Source organism: Helianthus annuus, chromosome 7 (assembly GCF_002127325.2).
Source record: "Helianthus annuus cultivar XRQ/B chromosome 7, HanXRQr2.0-SUNRISE, whole genome shotgun sequence".
In the NCBI taxonomy this organism is placed as follows: domain Eukaryota; kingdom Viridiplantae; phylum Streptophyta; class Magnoliopsida; order Asterales; family Asteraceae; genus Helianthus; species Helianthus annuus.
The window spans coordinates 3,695,981-3,710,910 of NC_035439.2; the positions used below are offsets into that span (position 1 = coordinate 3,695,981).

Sequence of the window (14,930 nt, forward strand, 5' to 3'; positions counted from 1 at the left end):
TGTGTAAACCCCTAATTTTATAATGAGATTGGCAGGAATCATGATGCGATAAATCTACCTAGGACGGTGAAAGAATGCTCATGAATGAAAGCTTATGATACCCAATGGACAAGATCAACCCTATTAAGTTATGGATTCATGAAGGAGCAAGTCAACTCCGGTTGTTACACGTTGGTTTGTGCCAAATTAGCGAGGTTAGTAAATGGTTTAACTTGTGGATGTTAAATAGAAAGTTACATATTGAACAATATTTCTAAGCGAACTGGTGGTGACACGAGTATGAAATGGTATGAAAGATTTGGCTTGTAAAGGCCAACAAAGGAATGAAGTTTTAGTTCAGACTTAATGTTGTTCAATAACGCATATATGTGCGTATAGAAAGTAATGTGTAAACAAACAGATGGACAACACGAGGTTATGTGAATGACCTAGTTAAGAAAATAACCTAAGAATGTACTTAGCATCATGTGACAACAACAAACGTAGGATGATGTTTAATCCTCGTGTCAAGTAGTCATGTTGTAATGGCTAACAAGTCAGCCAATGCTCATAGATTGAGTATGATAGTATGTTGACCTCTCATATGGGTATGAAAGTAATTAGAAGGAATGTTAGTATTGGAATGTTAAGGTTTGTTCACGGTGAATAAAATAAAAGATAGCATATGATGTATGAATAGTATGAAATAAATCGATTTATTTTGATTAGTAAATGTATGAATGTAATATGGTTAAATAGGAAGCTAGAAACAAGTTGTGACCTTAGGTCTTTACGAGTAATAATTGTATACATTTGGAATAAGTTCAATGAATGAAATACTAGTGATAGTATGTACTAGAAACTAGCAATATAAAGTGAAAGACACTAATAAGAGCTCTGGATCAGACCCGGACCCTCGTGTGAGTATGAAAGTAAATTACTAATTTAAGAAGATAAGGACAATGCGTACGATCATAATTATTCATGATTTAGACTTTTGCAAAGACCCCGGATGAATTATGTTGTAATGTGCCCATTGAATGAGTACAATAGAAAGGTAAGAGTAAGAACGAGAAAGGTTTCGGGGACGAAACCTTCTTTAAGGGGGGTAGACTTGTAACGCCCCAAAAACCCAAATGTTAAAATTTCAAGAATGATTTATTTCACATGGTGTGATATTGAGGTAACTAAGTTAGTGAACTTGGTTTTAAATACAAGTTAATATGTGAAATGAAATAAATGACAAGTTTTAAAAGATTTAGGGGTTAAAGGGAAAAGTGTTAAATAAAACACTTGACAAAAAAAAAAATAAGTCAGTGTTTATGGTTCTGGGCGTGCGATCGAGAGCAGCAACCAAGGAGATCAAGGGCAAATCGAATGCATGGGTTTAGATACTCTTTAATCTAAGTGTATTGATCATAAGGTGAGTTCAATTTCATGGTTTGATGCTTTTTGTTAATTGGGTTTTGATTAATCCGTGAAGATTGTATGAATTTGAGTTTGTATGTGGGTTAATATCATTATGTAGAATGTGAATTATCTTTGATTTTGGTTATAGCAAAGGATTGAAGTAAAACCCACTTGTGTTAGTCACATGATAAGATTTTAGCAATTCTTAGATGCTAAAACTTATGAGAAATTGAAGGATGAATGTATAAGTATTAGAGTTTTGGTAGATGTTCTTGATGTAGGCTAAGAAGCTAAGTGAAATCGGTTGAATTGATCAAGTGTGGTGTGAATGAGTAGGTTATGCATAAAGCACATGTACATAGTGCTTAAAATATTGTATGCACACCAAGTGTTCGCTTAAATGCTTGAATGGTTAATTTTATAAATTTTGAATGAATTAGGAAGTCTTGCATTGTATTTGGAAAATGTAAAGTTAATAAATTGTGAAATGTGTTATGGAAAGCGAATGATGCGTGAATGTAATTGATATGTAAATTAATGGCGTAATCTAAAATGAGAGCGGATTATGTATAGGATTGTAATTAGAAGGTAAAAGTTCGTATGCAAGAACTTATGTGTTATGAACTAACTAATTTATGTGCCGTATATGGTAGTAATGAAGTATGATGATACATATCCCATATTTGCGCTAATAAGCTAAAGAAAGTCAAATATTGCATGATTTGAAAGCCGAACGAATGAATGTATGTAAGCTAACCGTGTTATGAATGTGATGACTTGTACGGATAGGAGTCATGTCAACATGAGCACAAATAAGGAAGTGCCACGGGTAGAAGGTAAACACGGAAGCTAAGTGCAAATTCGGACGCGCGAGGTAAGTAATTTCCCGGACTCCCTTTTTTAGTAAAGAGATTAGTTGCATGATAAATTTTAGAAGTTGTGTTGAAACGTGAAATTGATGATGATATCAAGTATTAGTATTAAGTGAGTGATTTTCCGGAATCACTTCTTAGTTTATTAAAGTAAGGTTATGTGCTACTTATTTAAGTATGGGTTTGGAGTTTAGGAAGGTTTGAGTATGTAGAATTGAAGGTTTCCTCTAAGTCGACCAAACGGGTCAAAATAAGAGTTAACTCATTACGGTATGATTTGCGTTAGTTATGACGAAGGTATTATAACCGGGTCATGAATATAATTTCTTACAAGTGCGCTAACCGAGAAACGGGGACATGGGTTAATGGTCAAAAGGCTTAGTCTTGAGTTTAAACAAAAGAGTTGTTTGATAAAAACATGAATGGGTCGAATAATTCGTAAATGATATTAAGCCGAAAGCATATAAGTTAAGAACTTCCTTAGTTTGGAGGTTAGATTTTGAGTCCAATTGATAGAGGACCAAAATATGATCATGTAGGAAGAAACGGGAGGTTAAACGGATAAACGGTTCAAAAGTTACGCAAGTTTTAGCGTTTTCGGACGACGAAACGGATCTGCAGCAAAACGACAATTCTAGGGGCCGTCGCCGACGCCCCTATGGCCGTCGCCGACGCCCCGTGCATTTTCATTATTTGTCCGACGCCTTAATGTACTGTCTACGCGATTTTGGCCGACGCAAGGAAACGCACGGTCGTGCGCTTGGCCGCATGGTCGTGCGATTACGAGCAAATCATTGCACTAGCTTGTGCACTGCCAGTGCCCCTGACGTCGTAGGAACTGCACAGTCGTGCGGTTGGGACGCATGGCCGTGCATCAGCTGCCAGTTCAGTAAAATGTGCAGAATTCCTCCAAAATAGTCCCGTAACCAAAAAGGAGTCCCGAATCGTATTCTAAACTTATTATAGAATGTTTATGGGATGCGATGAGTGTGTATGCATTTATATATGGAGCGAAATAAGTAGAAAGACATAGTTAAATATAAGTATGGATTTACCTACATGATTAGTAAAAGAGAATCCTTGAGAAAACGCGTCAAACGCGTTTAGAAACGTATGTATGCGAGTGTGTATGTATGTATGTATGTATGTATGTATGTATGTATGTATGTATGTATGTATGTATGTATGTATGTATGTATGTATGTATGTATGTATGTATGTATGTATGTATGTATGTATGTATGTATGTATGTATGTATGTATGTATGTATGTATGTATGTATGTATGTATGTATGTATGTATGTATGTATGTATGTATGTATGTATGTATGTATGTATGTATGTATGTATGTATGTATGTATGTATGTATGTATGTATGTATGTATGTATGTATGTATGTATGTATGTATGTATGTATGTATGTATGTATGTATTGTATGTATGTATGTATGTATGTATGTGTATGTATGTAGGCACGCACGTATGTATGTAGGTACGCACGTATGTGGGTAGTTATGTGCGAACGTTTGCATATATATATATATGAAGGTATGTATGGAAGTATATATGCATGTATTCACTGAAATTGAGCATTGACGATAATAATAGCGTGCCTTGTGAACGAAGTGTAACGCAGGTACAACGAGGAAGTCTCACCACGGAATGTATAATCAGATAGAAAGCTGGAATATGACGAGATAATGAAATGAATAGTCAGTAAGGAGGAATCTTATTTATGCTTATAATGTGTACTAACGTTATGAATGTATGCGGCGAGCGCAGGTTGATCGGGTCACGGAGAATCATCAAGGAATGGAGATCGAGGACCGAGTCACGTGAAGGATTGTACGGGATTGTATGAGAGAGTAATGCAATATACACAAGTTGTGTTTTATTATGTAAATGAGTTAAATTGATGTATTCATTGTAAATGTGTCACCTTAAAATGAACCTCAAGTAAGTTAAGACGTTCATAATGAAAGAAATTTTATGGCATGTATTTTCCGCTGCGTCTTTTCAATTAAAGCGTGTTAGGGTGTAACAAGATTAACGGCTTGATCCACAGATAAAATTAAGATGACATTTCATTAGTCGCTTTTTATATTATATCAAGTTATGTGTATGTTTATCCTTTATGTTGGCATTCGTTGATTACAACTACACTCATGTTTATTTCTATAGTTTATACAAGTACCGCTCAGTTGTTGGCTTACCTTATTGCCATCCATTAGGTATTTAGATGTGTTGGGCTCAGTCTATATTTACTTTTTTGCTCTGCTGTTAATTGTTGATTTTGAAAGGTTTTTGTATTTGAGTTTTACGCCCTCGATGATATTCTTGCCGGAGATACCGTTGTTTAATGTCACACCCCAACCGATGGCGGAATCATCGGGGCGCGGCACTGAGCGAAACAGATTGTTCAAAGAAATTCCATAACAACTATTATTACCGAATAGTTTAAATATCACGTCCCATACCGTGACCCATAAGATAAATTTAGTTATTACAGACATGGATATCCTTTAAACAAAACATGTTCCGACAACTCAGATTTAAACACATGAATATAAATTGTCTTGGTTTCTAGACTCTTTCCTAGCCTCGATTTCATAGCAGAGGAAGCAAGTAAGCATCCTAAACACCTGTCACATACGTTAAAATAAGGTCAATACATATAATGTAAAGGTGAGCATACAAGTTTGATAATAGCATATGGAGTTCGAATAGTTTACGCATAACCAGCACGTACACAGAGGGAAATGATGCACGTTAATTATCGACATGGACCTATCAATACCAATGACTGCGGGTTGACTGTCCGAGACAGTTCACAATACATGATCACCACCGTAAATCATGCAAGTAATTGTCCTTAACAACCCCCGTGTGAACGGGTGCTGAGTCCAAACTATAGTACTGATGTGTGTAAAATGCAACATATAAATCACATCAATTAAGGCATAAAACTAACCCTTTTTAAGTACTAATGTTGGAAAAAGAGTGTCTTTGTCTTCCTTTTGTATTTTCAGGATGAAATGAGCTCAAAATCACAAAAGAAGCAAAAAGACAAATAATTCTAGCATAAATACAAGAAAAGGAATAAAAGTAGACTGCCCGGATCCTCAACGGCACCTCCCAAGGCAAAGAAGAGAAAACAGAAGACTGAACACGCCCCGTGTCCAGCGAACACGGGGCCGTGCCCAAGAAGCAGCAGAAAAGACAAACCAGTAGAAGCTTCCATTGCCCACCACGGGGCCGTGTCCAGCGGACACGGGGGCGTGGTGAAAGTACAGCAGACGCATTAATTGTAATTGCGAATTACAATTAATGAAGAGAGAGAATGTCAGACGGGCACGGGGGCGTGTCCAGCGGACACGGGGCCGTACCCAGCCTTCTGTTCAGCCTATAAATAGGGGTGCTTGGTTTCATTCCATCTCATCCCTTGGCACACCACCTCTCTCACACTTCATCCACCACCCACCACCACCATAACACCATCATCCACCACCATCATCCATTGTCCATCATAGAGTGTGTGAGTCGTCTCGGGATCCAAGATTGATTGTAAGAGTTCTTGACAATCAAGGCCATGTTTGCCTAAGTCTCTTACATCACTTGGTGAAGACAAGTGTTTAGTATAATACTTTTTATTTTTAATCTTTTGCACTTTTTATTTGGTTTTGTATTAATGACTTTAATAACTAGTTACTTATGTTGAAGGTGATCTTTCCTTATCGTTTGTCCGTGGTGTCTTGGCGTTATTTTACTGTCTATATAAAATAAAAGATTTTCACCATTCATATCTCCACGGTCTATATGGAGGTATGTTGGCTACCTGGTCGGGGGTTAAGGGAACGGTTTGGTAAGGGTCTTGCCCTTGTTCAGCGTTTAGAGGTCCTGCTTGGGACCTGGGTCAAATTTAGTAGGATCTCCTTCAATGCCCATAGGTATTGGATGGCGGGGATCCAAACTCTTTGACCCCCTCATAAGTTAACTACTATTAATACTATAACCCGGCTATTTAGGACTGTATCCCTGCTGACTCAGACTACTTAGCCGAGGGTAACGTCACCGCCGAAAGCGGGGCCTACCACAATTTGCATTAATAACTTAATTCATTATCTTTCAATAATCCGACCCTTTAGGATTGTATCCTTGCTGACTCAAACTACTGGGTTGAGGGTAACGTCGCCTTCAAAAGAGGGGCCTACTACAATAACTAAGATAATCTCTTAAACAAGTGCAAAAGTGCGAAAATAATCAAAGGTTATACTAACACACGTGTCGGATCCAAGTGATTCATCTTGTCTATCTGTTTTTATTTTATTTTATTTTTCAGCATTTAGTTAGTTTTTATTTTTCTTAGTTTAAAACATTTTTCTCACTTTTTGATTTGATTAGACGTTGAGGATAAACCGGTATTAAAAGCTCCTGTGTCCTTGGACGACCTCGGTATCTTACCAACACTATACTACGTCCACGATGGGTGCACTTGCCCATATGTGTGTTTAGTGTTAGTAAATATCGTGTTTTATAAATTTAAAACTTGGCTACAAGTGTAAAAAGGGGCTTAAATATACATCTAAAATATAACACACTTCACGCACATCAAGTACTACGTTGCTAAGACAGGTAGACAGCATTCCACGTGTAAACATAACAACAAGCATACATTGAATCACGTAATACATGCAATCGGTTAGCGTTTAAGTAGTTTGAATAGTGTGTTCGATTGTGATTTTGATAGGTAACGTATGTAACACCCAAAAGTGCTAAAGCAAAAAGGGTTCGAGTATACTCACAGTGATTGATTATGGATTGAAGGGAGCGCTGAGAGTAGGGTTAGCCTGAATAGTTCGATAACACAACAATGAGTAACGTGGAAATGCGAACAATTGTGGATGGATCGAATAGGCTGGTCGATCGAACGGCAGGTTCGATCGAACGGTCTGTTCGATCGGCTGGTATACCTGATTGGACAGTCCTGTTCGATCGGTCGGTAGGCTCGATCGGCTGGGCCATTCGAGTGGATTGTTTCTTCCTCTGGTGTGTTTGTGTTTGAGGATTTGAACTTTTGAAGTTTTCGTTGTAGTATATGAGAACACTAAAATGTCCTTACCTTTCAGGTCGATCGATCGAACGGTCCGTTCGATCGGCCGGCTTACCCGATTGGCTGGGAACTTTTGAAGTGGTTCTCAACAGGATGTCGCTCGATCGAACAGGCTGTTCGATCGGCTGGCATTCCCTACTACGAACGAGTTGTGAAAACGATTAAGTGTTGAAGCATAGTATCTCATGATCCGAACAGTAATGTTTACCAATCGAGTAGCGTATTCGATCGAACATCACTTCGTCAATAGCATACTTTATAAAATTTGAAAAGTGTGGAACCATGTGCTAGCCGATCGGCTGGTACGTCCGATCGGCTGGGCTGTTTGGAACAGCCTAGTCGTTCGGCCAACATTTCTGACCTGGTCGGCCTTTCGTCTAACACTTGGCTGTTTGTTCGCTTGTTGCCATCTCGAGGTAGTTTGATAACGAGTTGAACTATGATATCCTCCGTTCCTGCTCGTTTCTTCGGCTCGGACAGGAATCACCCAAGTCCGGCCGGTGAACGGTTCGGAACGTCGGTTTAGAGTTTAACCCATCGTCGGTGAACCTTGTATATAGAATCCGAATCTTGAACCTCTTAACTGTTAGAATGATTAGTTAGCCGGTTCAAGCTCCGTTTCTACCGGTTTAAGGTTTCGAGTGTAAAAGTTTGAAGAATGTTGGAAATTATTCATAAAAATGTTAAGATTCTTACAAATCTTAGTTTGTTTACGTGGAAACCGGTCAGATCTAAGCTATTCATGGTTGAATGAGGCCAAAGTTTGGTGTTCTTCAAGAACACCATGATGACATCACCCAAGAACACTTAGATCTTGGTGATTTCACGGTTAGAAATCGAGTTTTGAAAGATAGAAAGGTGTAGAATCATGCAATGATCAAAAACGTACAAGAATTAGAGTGAAAGCTTACCGGAGTTGAGAGAAATCTGAGAAAAGGTAAAGAAGAAGGCTGGTTCGGTCAGAGCTTTCCAAAAATGGAAAGTGTGACAATGACAGCCCTATTTATAGGCTCCAAAAGGGGAAAGTGGCAGCCGATCGGCCAGGAGCTCCGATCGAATGGGCTGCTCGATCGGCTAGGAAGATGCTAGCCGATCGGCTGGCCTGTTCGATCAGGATGCCTCCTGTTCGATCCGCGACACATTTTGAGTATTTCGTGACGATTTTCGATGCTTCGATTTCGATGGACGATGATACGAATACGATAGAGTTCCTAGTCAAATTACTTTCAGTCCCAATCACTATATCTACATACAAGCATCTACATTTCACGTTTCGATGTCGGTTTCGATTGAGTTCGATTGCTTTTCGAGTTTCGATTTGATTTTCGATTGATTCACTTGATTACCACACCAACATATAAGTAAACATGCACAAGTAACACATAAGGCACACACACACGTAATATAACACCAGAGTTCGCGTAATTCGAGTCTCGAGTTTGATTGATTGATCGATTAGCTTGATTATTGATCGATTAACTTTATCGCATTGTTACTTCCTACTATTCACAGTCGTAATTCGGTCGCATTGATTAAACATTCGATCATTTCATTTATACAACACTTACTCCACATAATACAAAAGCAAAAAGAACATTAACAGTCAGAGAAGTCAAAGTTGACTTGGACTTTGACCTTGACTTTGACATTCGAAAACACGGGGTGTTACATTTAAAGACATTGTTATACACACGATAGGATCATGTGCCGATTATTCGCAGGATTTTTGATCGCGTACTAATTTAGAAGAGGAACTAACATCCTTCATAAGTAAGTGTTTCATCGTCCATTTGACATTTGTTTGGAATCATGAGTGTTTTGATGATGGAAGATTATAGTGAAATTAGGATCTGCTTTTATCATATGCGTTTCGTGACGGTTATTTGGAATCATATATGACCTATGAAGAATACATGATCGGATCGGGAGTTTGCAACGATGATGATAATTAGTGAAATTACGTGTCGATTTCGTTAAACTATTTATGTCTCTGTTTCATCATAGAGATGATATGTTGATGATCTATTTCTTTAATTTGTCATCGTCTACATTTCAACTTGAAGGTTATTTTCATTCGTTTTTATAAAAAAAAATCTTGACAAATATATTGAACAAGCATGACCCTTTATTTTAGTTGAAAGTTTGTGTTGCTTCTGAATTCGAATTTATGTACTATAATTGGTTTATTATATCCAATGTCGATTGATAGGAATATTCGGTTGTGAAGAGTGATGACTGACAGATATTTGTTTGATACCAGTATTTGTTTTCGAAACATGATACCACCGGTTCCGATTCTTAAACTTTGCAAATTGTATATTTCGGTATTTCCTGTGTATATATTTTATTGCAATTAGATTGACTCTGTATATCATTATATCAAATTATGTTTTCCTTGCTTTTTCTCAAAATTGTATCTCTTTATTTTAGTCGATCATGGTGTGGGTTCGTAAAATATGCATTGATTCGCTCTATTCAAGAAAAGTATGAAGCGGTTTTATCACATCGGTTCATTTTGATTATAAACACATACTTAAGTCACATATGTCGGTTCAACACATGTCATCATGAAACAATACATTTGCTACTTTCACTATGTAATGTTTTTATTTTATTTACTAATTATATTCCAACCACACATATGTTCCAACCGTCGCAACTATTATTTTCAACTAATATGATGTAGCCAACATCCGCATCAAATGAGAAATATAATTAACATCCGCAGCAACGCGCGGGCTAACGCCAACTTGTTTTAAACAAAAAGTAAAAAAATGTGAAGAAATTGAAACAATTAGGTAAACTGTTCAAAACGTTAATTTTGAACGAAGTTATTCAATTAGATGGAAATGACAACAAAATGCAAATATTAGGTGTCCAATTGCAAAAAAAAAAAAAAAAAAAAAAAAAGGATAGAACAGGCAAATCTGCTTAACCTCAGGGACGATTTTAACACCTTTTAAATAATAAATTAGTTACAGTATCTTTTAAATTATTCTCTTAACCACCCCATATGAATTACCATAGTATTGCAAGTTTAATACAATTTAATTATTTCTAATTTTTATGAAATAGTTGATTTTTAAGAGTTAGAGTGGCTTCAAATAATCCAAATCGGTACTCTATGATTTTTCGATTGCAATGTTATAGTCACCTTAAAATTTTCAAAAGGATAAAGTACAGTTTTTTTTTTTTTTTTTTTTCTAAATGATTTGCAAAATTTTTGGATCTAGTCAAACTTTTACACAAACAACGTTAACTTGTTTTGTTAAGCGTTAAAGGAGCAAATACAAAATTTTATAAAGAGAGAGAAGTCAGAGAACAGATCAATATATATATATAGTGTTTTAAAAATCAAAATCAAGATGTTGACCGTTCATCTAATCCCATGTATGACACAAGTTCCCTTCTTATTTTCAACACTAGATTCCAATTCACATATTTTTAAATTAGTTATTTAAATAATGGTATTATTAAAACTGAAACTAGAGTACTAGATTATATTATATATAGCTTAATCAAGGTCAAGTTCATAGCAGTTACCAGTTGTCAATGGCAGCCACATTGCTAGCATTTTTCTTTGTGTTCATTGTCCTATGCTTCTTCCTCCAAATCCACAGGAAAAAACCAGAAACCAATAACAATCTGCCACCTGGAAGCTTCGGATGGCCGTTTTTAGGTGAAACCATAGAGTTCGTCCGTGCACAAAGACATGGAGCCCCGGAGAAATTCGTGAGAGATAGAATGGAGAGATATGGCAGTCCTTTGGTTTTCAAAACATCGTTGCTCGGCCACCGTATGGCTGTCTTTTGTGGGCCTGAGGGGAACAAGTTTTTGTTTGGAAACGAGAACAAACTGGTGGCGTCGTGGTGGCCCGAAGCAATCCAGATGCTGTTTGGTAAATGCTTAAATACAAGCCGCGGAGATGAAGCCAAATGGTTGAGGAAGATGATGCTGGCCCATCTAGGTCCGGATGCTTTATCGAATCGTTTGACTGGCACCATGGATATAGTTACCCGTCTCCATATCCAAAATCAATGGCAAGGTATTTAGAGTATGAACTATTGTTTTCGTCTATGTGGTTTGACCAGAGTTGCAACTTTTATTATTTTTTAAATAACCAATATACACTTTAGTGACTTAAGTTTTAACCTCTTTATTATTTGGCATAAATGGACTCATTAGACGTGCTTCATTTAGGATTAATGGTGTAATAGAGTAGAAGCAAGCGTTGTCATTAAAAAAAAAAAAAAAGATGTGCTTCATTCCAGTGTAATTTGTTCTTTTAAGTTTTAACACAATTTTTTTTTTGTTTTGAAGGTAGGAGTGAGGTGAAAGTTTTCAACACGGTGAAACCATACTTATTCGAGCTCGCGTGTCGTCTGTTTCTAAGTCTCGAAGATCCAAAACATGTTGCAGAACTTGGATCTTTATTCAACACTTTCCTAAAAGGGCTAGGGGAACTGCCTATCAATATCCCAGGGACACGTTTTTACCATGCTAAAAGAGCGGCAACTGCTATTAAAAAACATCTAATCATGATTATTAAGCAAAGGAAGCTGGCCCTAAAACAAGAAAATGCACCATCTTTTGAAGACCTTTTGTCACATTTGCTTCTATCTTCAGATGAAAATGGTCGGTTTTTATCCGAAATGGAGATTGCAAATAACATTTTATTGCTACTCTTTGCCGGTCATGACACTACCGCCGTCTCCATAACATTACTCATGAAGGGTCTTGGGGAACATCCGGATGTTTACAAAAACGTGTTGAAAGGTCTCTTTTGCTCTATATATACTTGCATACATATATATTTACATAGTTTCAAGTTTTTTAATCCATATAAGTGATTAATGATGGTTTTTATACGAATGTCACTAGAGCAATTGGCCATTTTGGAGGAAAAAGCGCCTGGTGAGGTGCTAAAGTGGGAGGATATACAGAAGATGAGATACTCCTGGAATGTAGTATGTGAAGTACTCAGATTAATTCCACCTGTGACTGGAGCTTTCCGCGAGGCCCTGGTGGATTTTGAGTACGCGGGTTACACAATCCCCAAAGGATGGAAGGTAAATGGATCTATTTGACTTGAGTTTTAGGTGAAATAGACCAAATCAATAAGATTTTCTAACCAAGAGTGAAACGTGTCAAATGGGTTGAAAATAGTCCAAACTCACCTTTAATCCATACAAGTATACAACTTCTTAAAATCATTTTATTCAGATGCTTAGATGATCATTGTCGCTACATTGTTTATATGATCTTAGCAGAAAAGAGAGACAAAATAGTGTTTGCAGGTCAACAGGCTCGACTTGGTCGGCCTGTTATGACCGTACTACAAAATAACCCATTACCCCACCAACCCATTTTACCGGATGTATATATCCTCTTTCTTGACTGACCAAATTAAAACAAACAATTTTGTGTTAATAATGTGATTTTCAGATAATATGGAGTGCAGTCATGACACATAAGGAAGAAGATAACTTCCCAAACGTTACGAAATTTGATCCTTCAAGATTTCAAGGAACCGGACCCACACCATTCGCCTATGTTCCATTTGGAGGCGGTCCTAGGATGTGTTTAGGGAAAGAACTAGCCCGTGTGCAAATACTCGTGTTCCTACACAATATTGTGACTAAGTTTAAGTGGGACCTACTAATTCCCAATGAGAAAATCGAGTACGATCCTTTGGCTACCCCAGTACAAGGACTCCCAATTCGACTCCATCCTCATGATATTTGAAGCTTTTCTATCAAGTATTTGTTAGTCTGGTTATGTATCAGTGCTAAACATTTTTTTAATATTAATTATACTTGTGTAACCCCTGCATAGTTGAGTAAAAACAAAAAAGAATATCAAACTTCTTTCAAGATTGATGAACATATTCTAAATATGTTTTAACTACATGATATCTAGCCTGTATGACCGTCCATCTTATCACCACGAGGTGAAACGAACACCATTATACAGTTGTTTAGTAACTCAACGCTCGTTTAACTCATTTATCTAAACGTGTCTAGAAATTTGTAACAAAGCTATAAACATGTTAAATAGGTTGATAGATTATAATTGTGTTGGTTCAGTTCTGTTTGTTCATGAAGGAAAACAATATAAATCATACCTGTCACAGCAGATAGTGCAGAGGAGAATCCTGTAAGGGAGTTCGACATGCCTGTCATCTTGATCTGGTTCCTCCTTAGGGTGCTGACTGATGATGGGAACTTAGAAACCGAAAAGGGTATCGGTTATGGAGAGGAGGCCGAAAACCTTATTGATGTTATGACTTATGGGGTGTGAATTGTGAAACTGAGTAACCCTTAAACCTCCACATAACTCTCCTTATATAAGCACCCAGGAGGAAACCTAATTAGTTACTAAGGGTAATATGGTCCATCAACAATTACCAACTAATTAAATAATAGGTTCTAATATATTTTGATCTCTATAATGTAAATGATTAAGATGGCTATAGATTAAATATTAAACATAATATATTTAATCTTACATTCTCCCACTTAGCCGAGTAATCATTTACTATGAGTATTAGATAAGCCTGATCAGGAGTTAACACTCATTTTAGCCTTAAACAAGTACTATAGCAGAAAAATACAACCGTTGAATCATTATGCGACTCAGGACCCCCATTAATCATACTATAGCCTTAATTTAAAACCTAATCGTCATGATCAAAATACGCATAAGCCCTTTGTTTGATTTGTAACTTTTATTTGTCTATATGCCATTATACCGGTTGAACATATTCTAATAGACATACAAAATCAAACTTGAGGAAATTTCATTAAACATAAAACATAAGCTAGTACAATATGCTCAAATAAGGTCTTTACATAATCCCATATTCCGAACATGTTCTTCATAAACCTTAGGAGGGAGACCTTTAGTCATCGGATCCGCAAGCATATCCTTAGTACTAATATACTCGATACAAAGATTATTTTCCTCAACACGTTCACGTACAAATAGATATTTCGTATCGAGATATAAACCAGCTCCAGTCGAACTGTTACTGTTCGAGAAACTAACGGCAGCTGAATTATCACAGTAAAGCTTCAATGGTTGACGAGGTATGGTACTGGACCCGACCCGAACGGTCGGACTTTCCTGTGATTTGTCATTTTTATTATTATTATATGTTATTATTGCGTACTAACCCGCGAAGCCTAGCGCATTGTAGTTTGTATACTACACTAGGTTGTGGGCTCGTAGAGACAACCCCTAACTGGGCCTGGCCCATTGAGGTTAGGGTTTTCCCATATCTCCTATATAAGGAGGTCTCCACCTCCTTATTAGGGCATGAGATATAGGGCAACACTTTTGTAGCTGGAAATAGGGGATTTCTTCCTCTACCGGCCGTCTCTACATTGCCCCCGTTTTTTCTCTCCTTGTTTGCAGGTCTAGGGTGAGACGGAGAAGATGAGGTGTGGCCATGTTCGTGTTCATCATCGTAGAAGTTCCGACCCGCTCAGGTTCATACTTCTTCATTGGCGCCATCCGTGGGACCGGCAACAATCACATCTCATTTATCTCTACTCG

General features: G+C 37.3%; 1 protein-coding gene across 1 annotated transcript; it reads left to right on the forward strand.

Moving 5' to 3' along the window:
• The first annotated feature begins 10,879 nt into the window (after positions 1 to 10,879).
• On the forward strand, positions 10,880 to 13,258 carry LOC110867640 (beta-amyrin 28-monooxygenase). The gene is made up of 4 exons (XM_022116644.2): positions 10,880 to 11,418; positions 11,694 to 12,149; positions 12,255 to 12,442; positions 12,819 to 13,258. The coding sequence occupies exons 1-4, from the start codon at positions 10,926 to 10,928 to the stop codon at positions 13,116 to 13,118; spliced, it is 1,437 nt and encodes a 478-aa protein (XP_021972336.1). The 5' UTR covers positions 10,880 to 10,925; the 3' UTR covers positions 13,119 to 13,258.
• The last annotated feature ends 1,672 nt before the right edge of the window (positions 13,259 to 14,930 follow it).

Bases quoted from the DNA above. Each gene is read 5' to 3' on its own strand.
- LOC110867640 (XM_022116644.2), top strand. From the start codon at position 10,926: ATGGCAGCCACATTGCTAGCATTTTTCTTTGTGTTCATTGTCCTATGC. The intron at 11,419-11,693 runs GTATTTAGAGTA...TTTGTTTTGAAG, and splicing joins TATCCAAAATCAATGGCAAG to GTAGGAGTGAGGTGAAAGTT. The intron at 12,443-12,818 runs GTAAATGGATCT...TGTGATTTTCAG, and splicing joins CAATCCCCAAAGGATGGAAG to ATAATATGGAGTGCAGTCAT.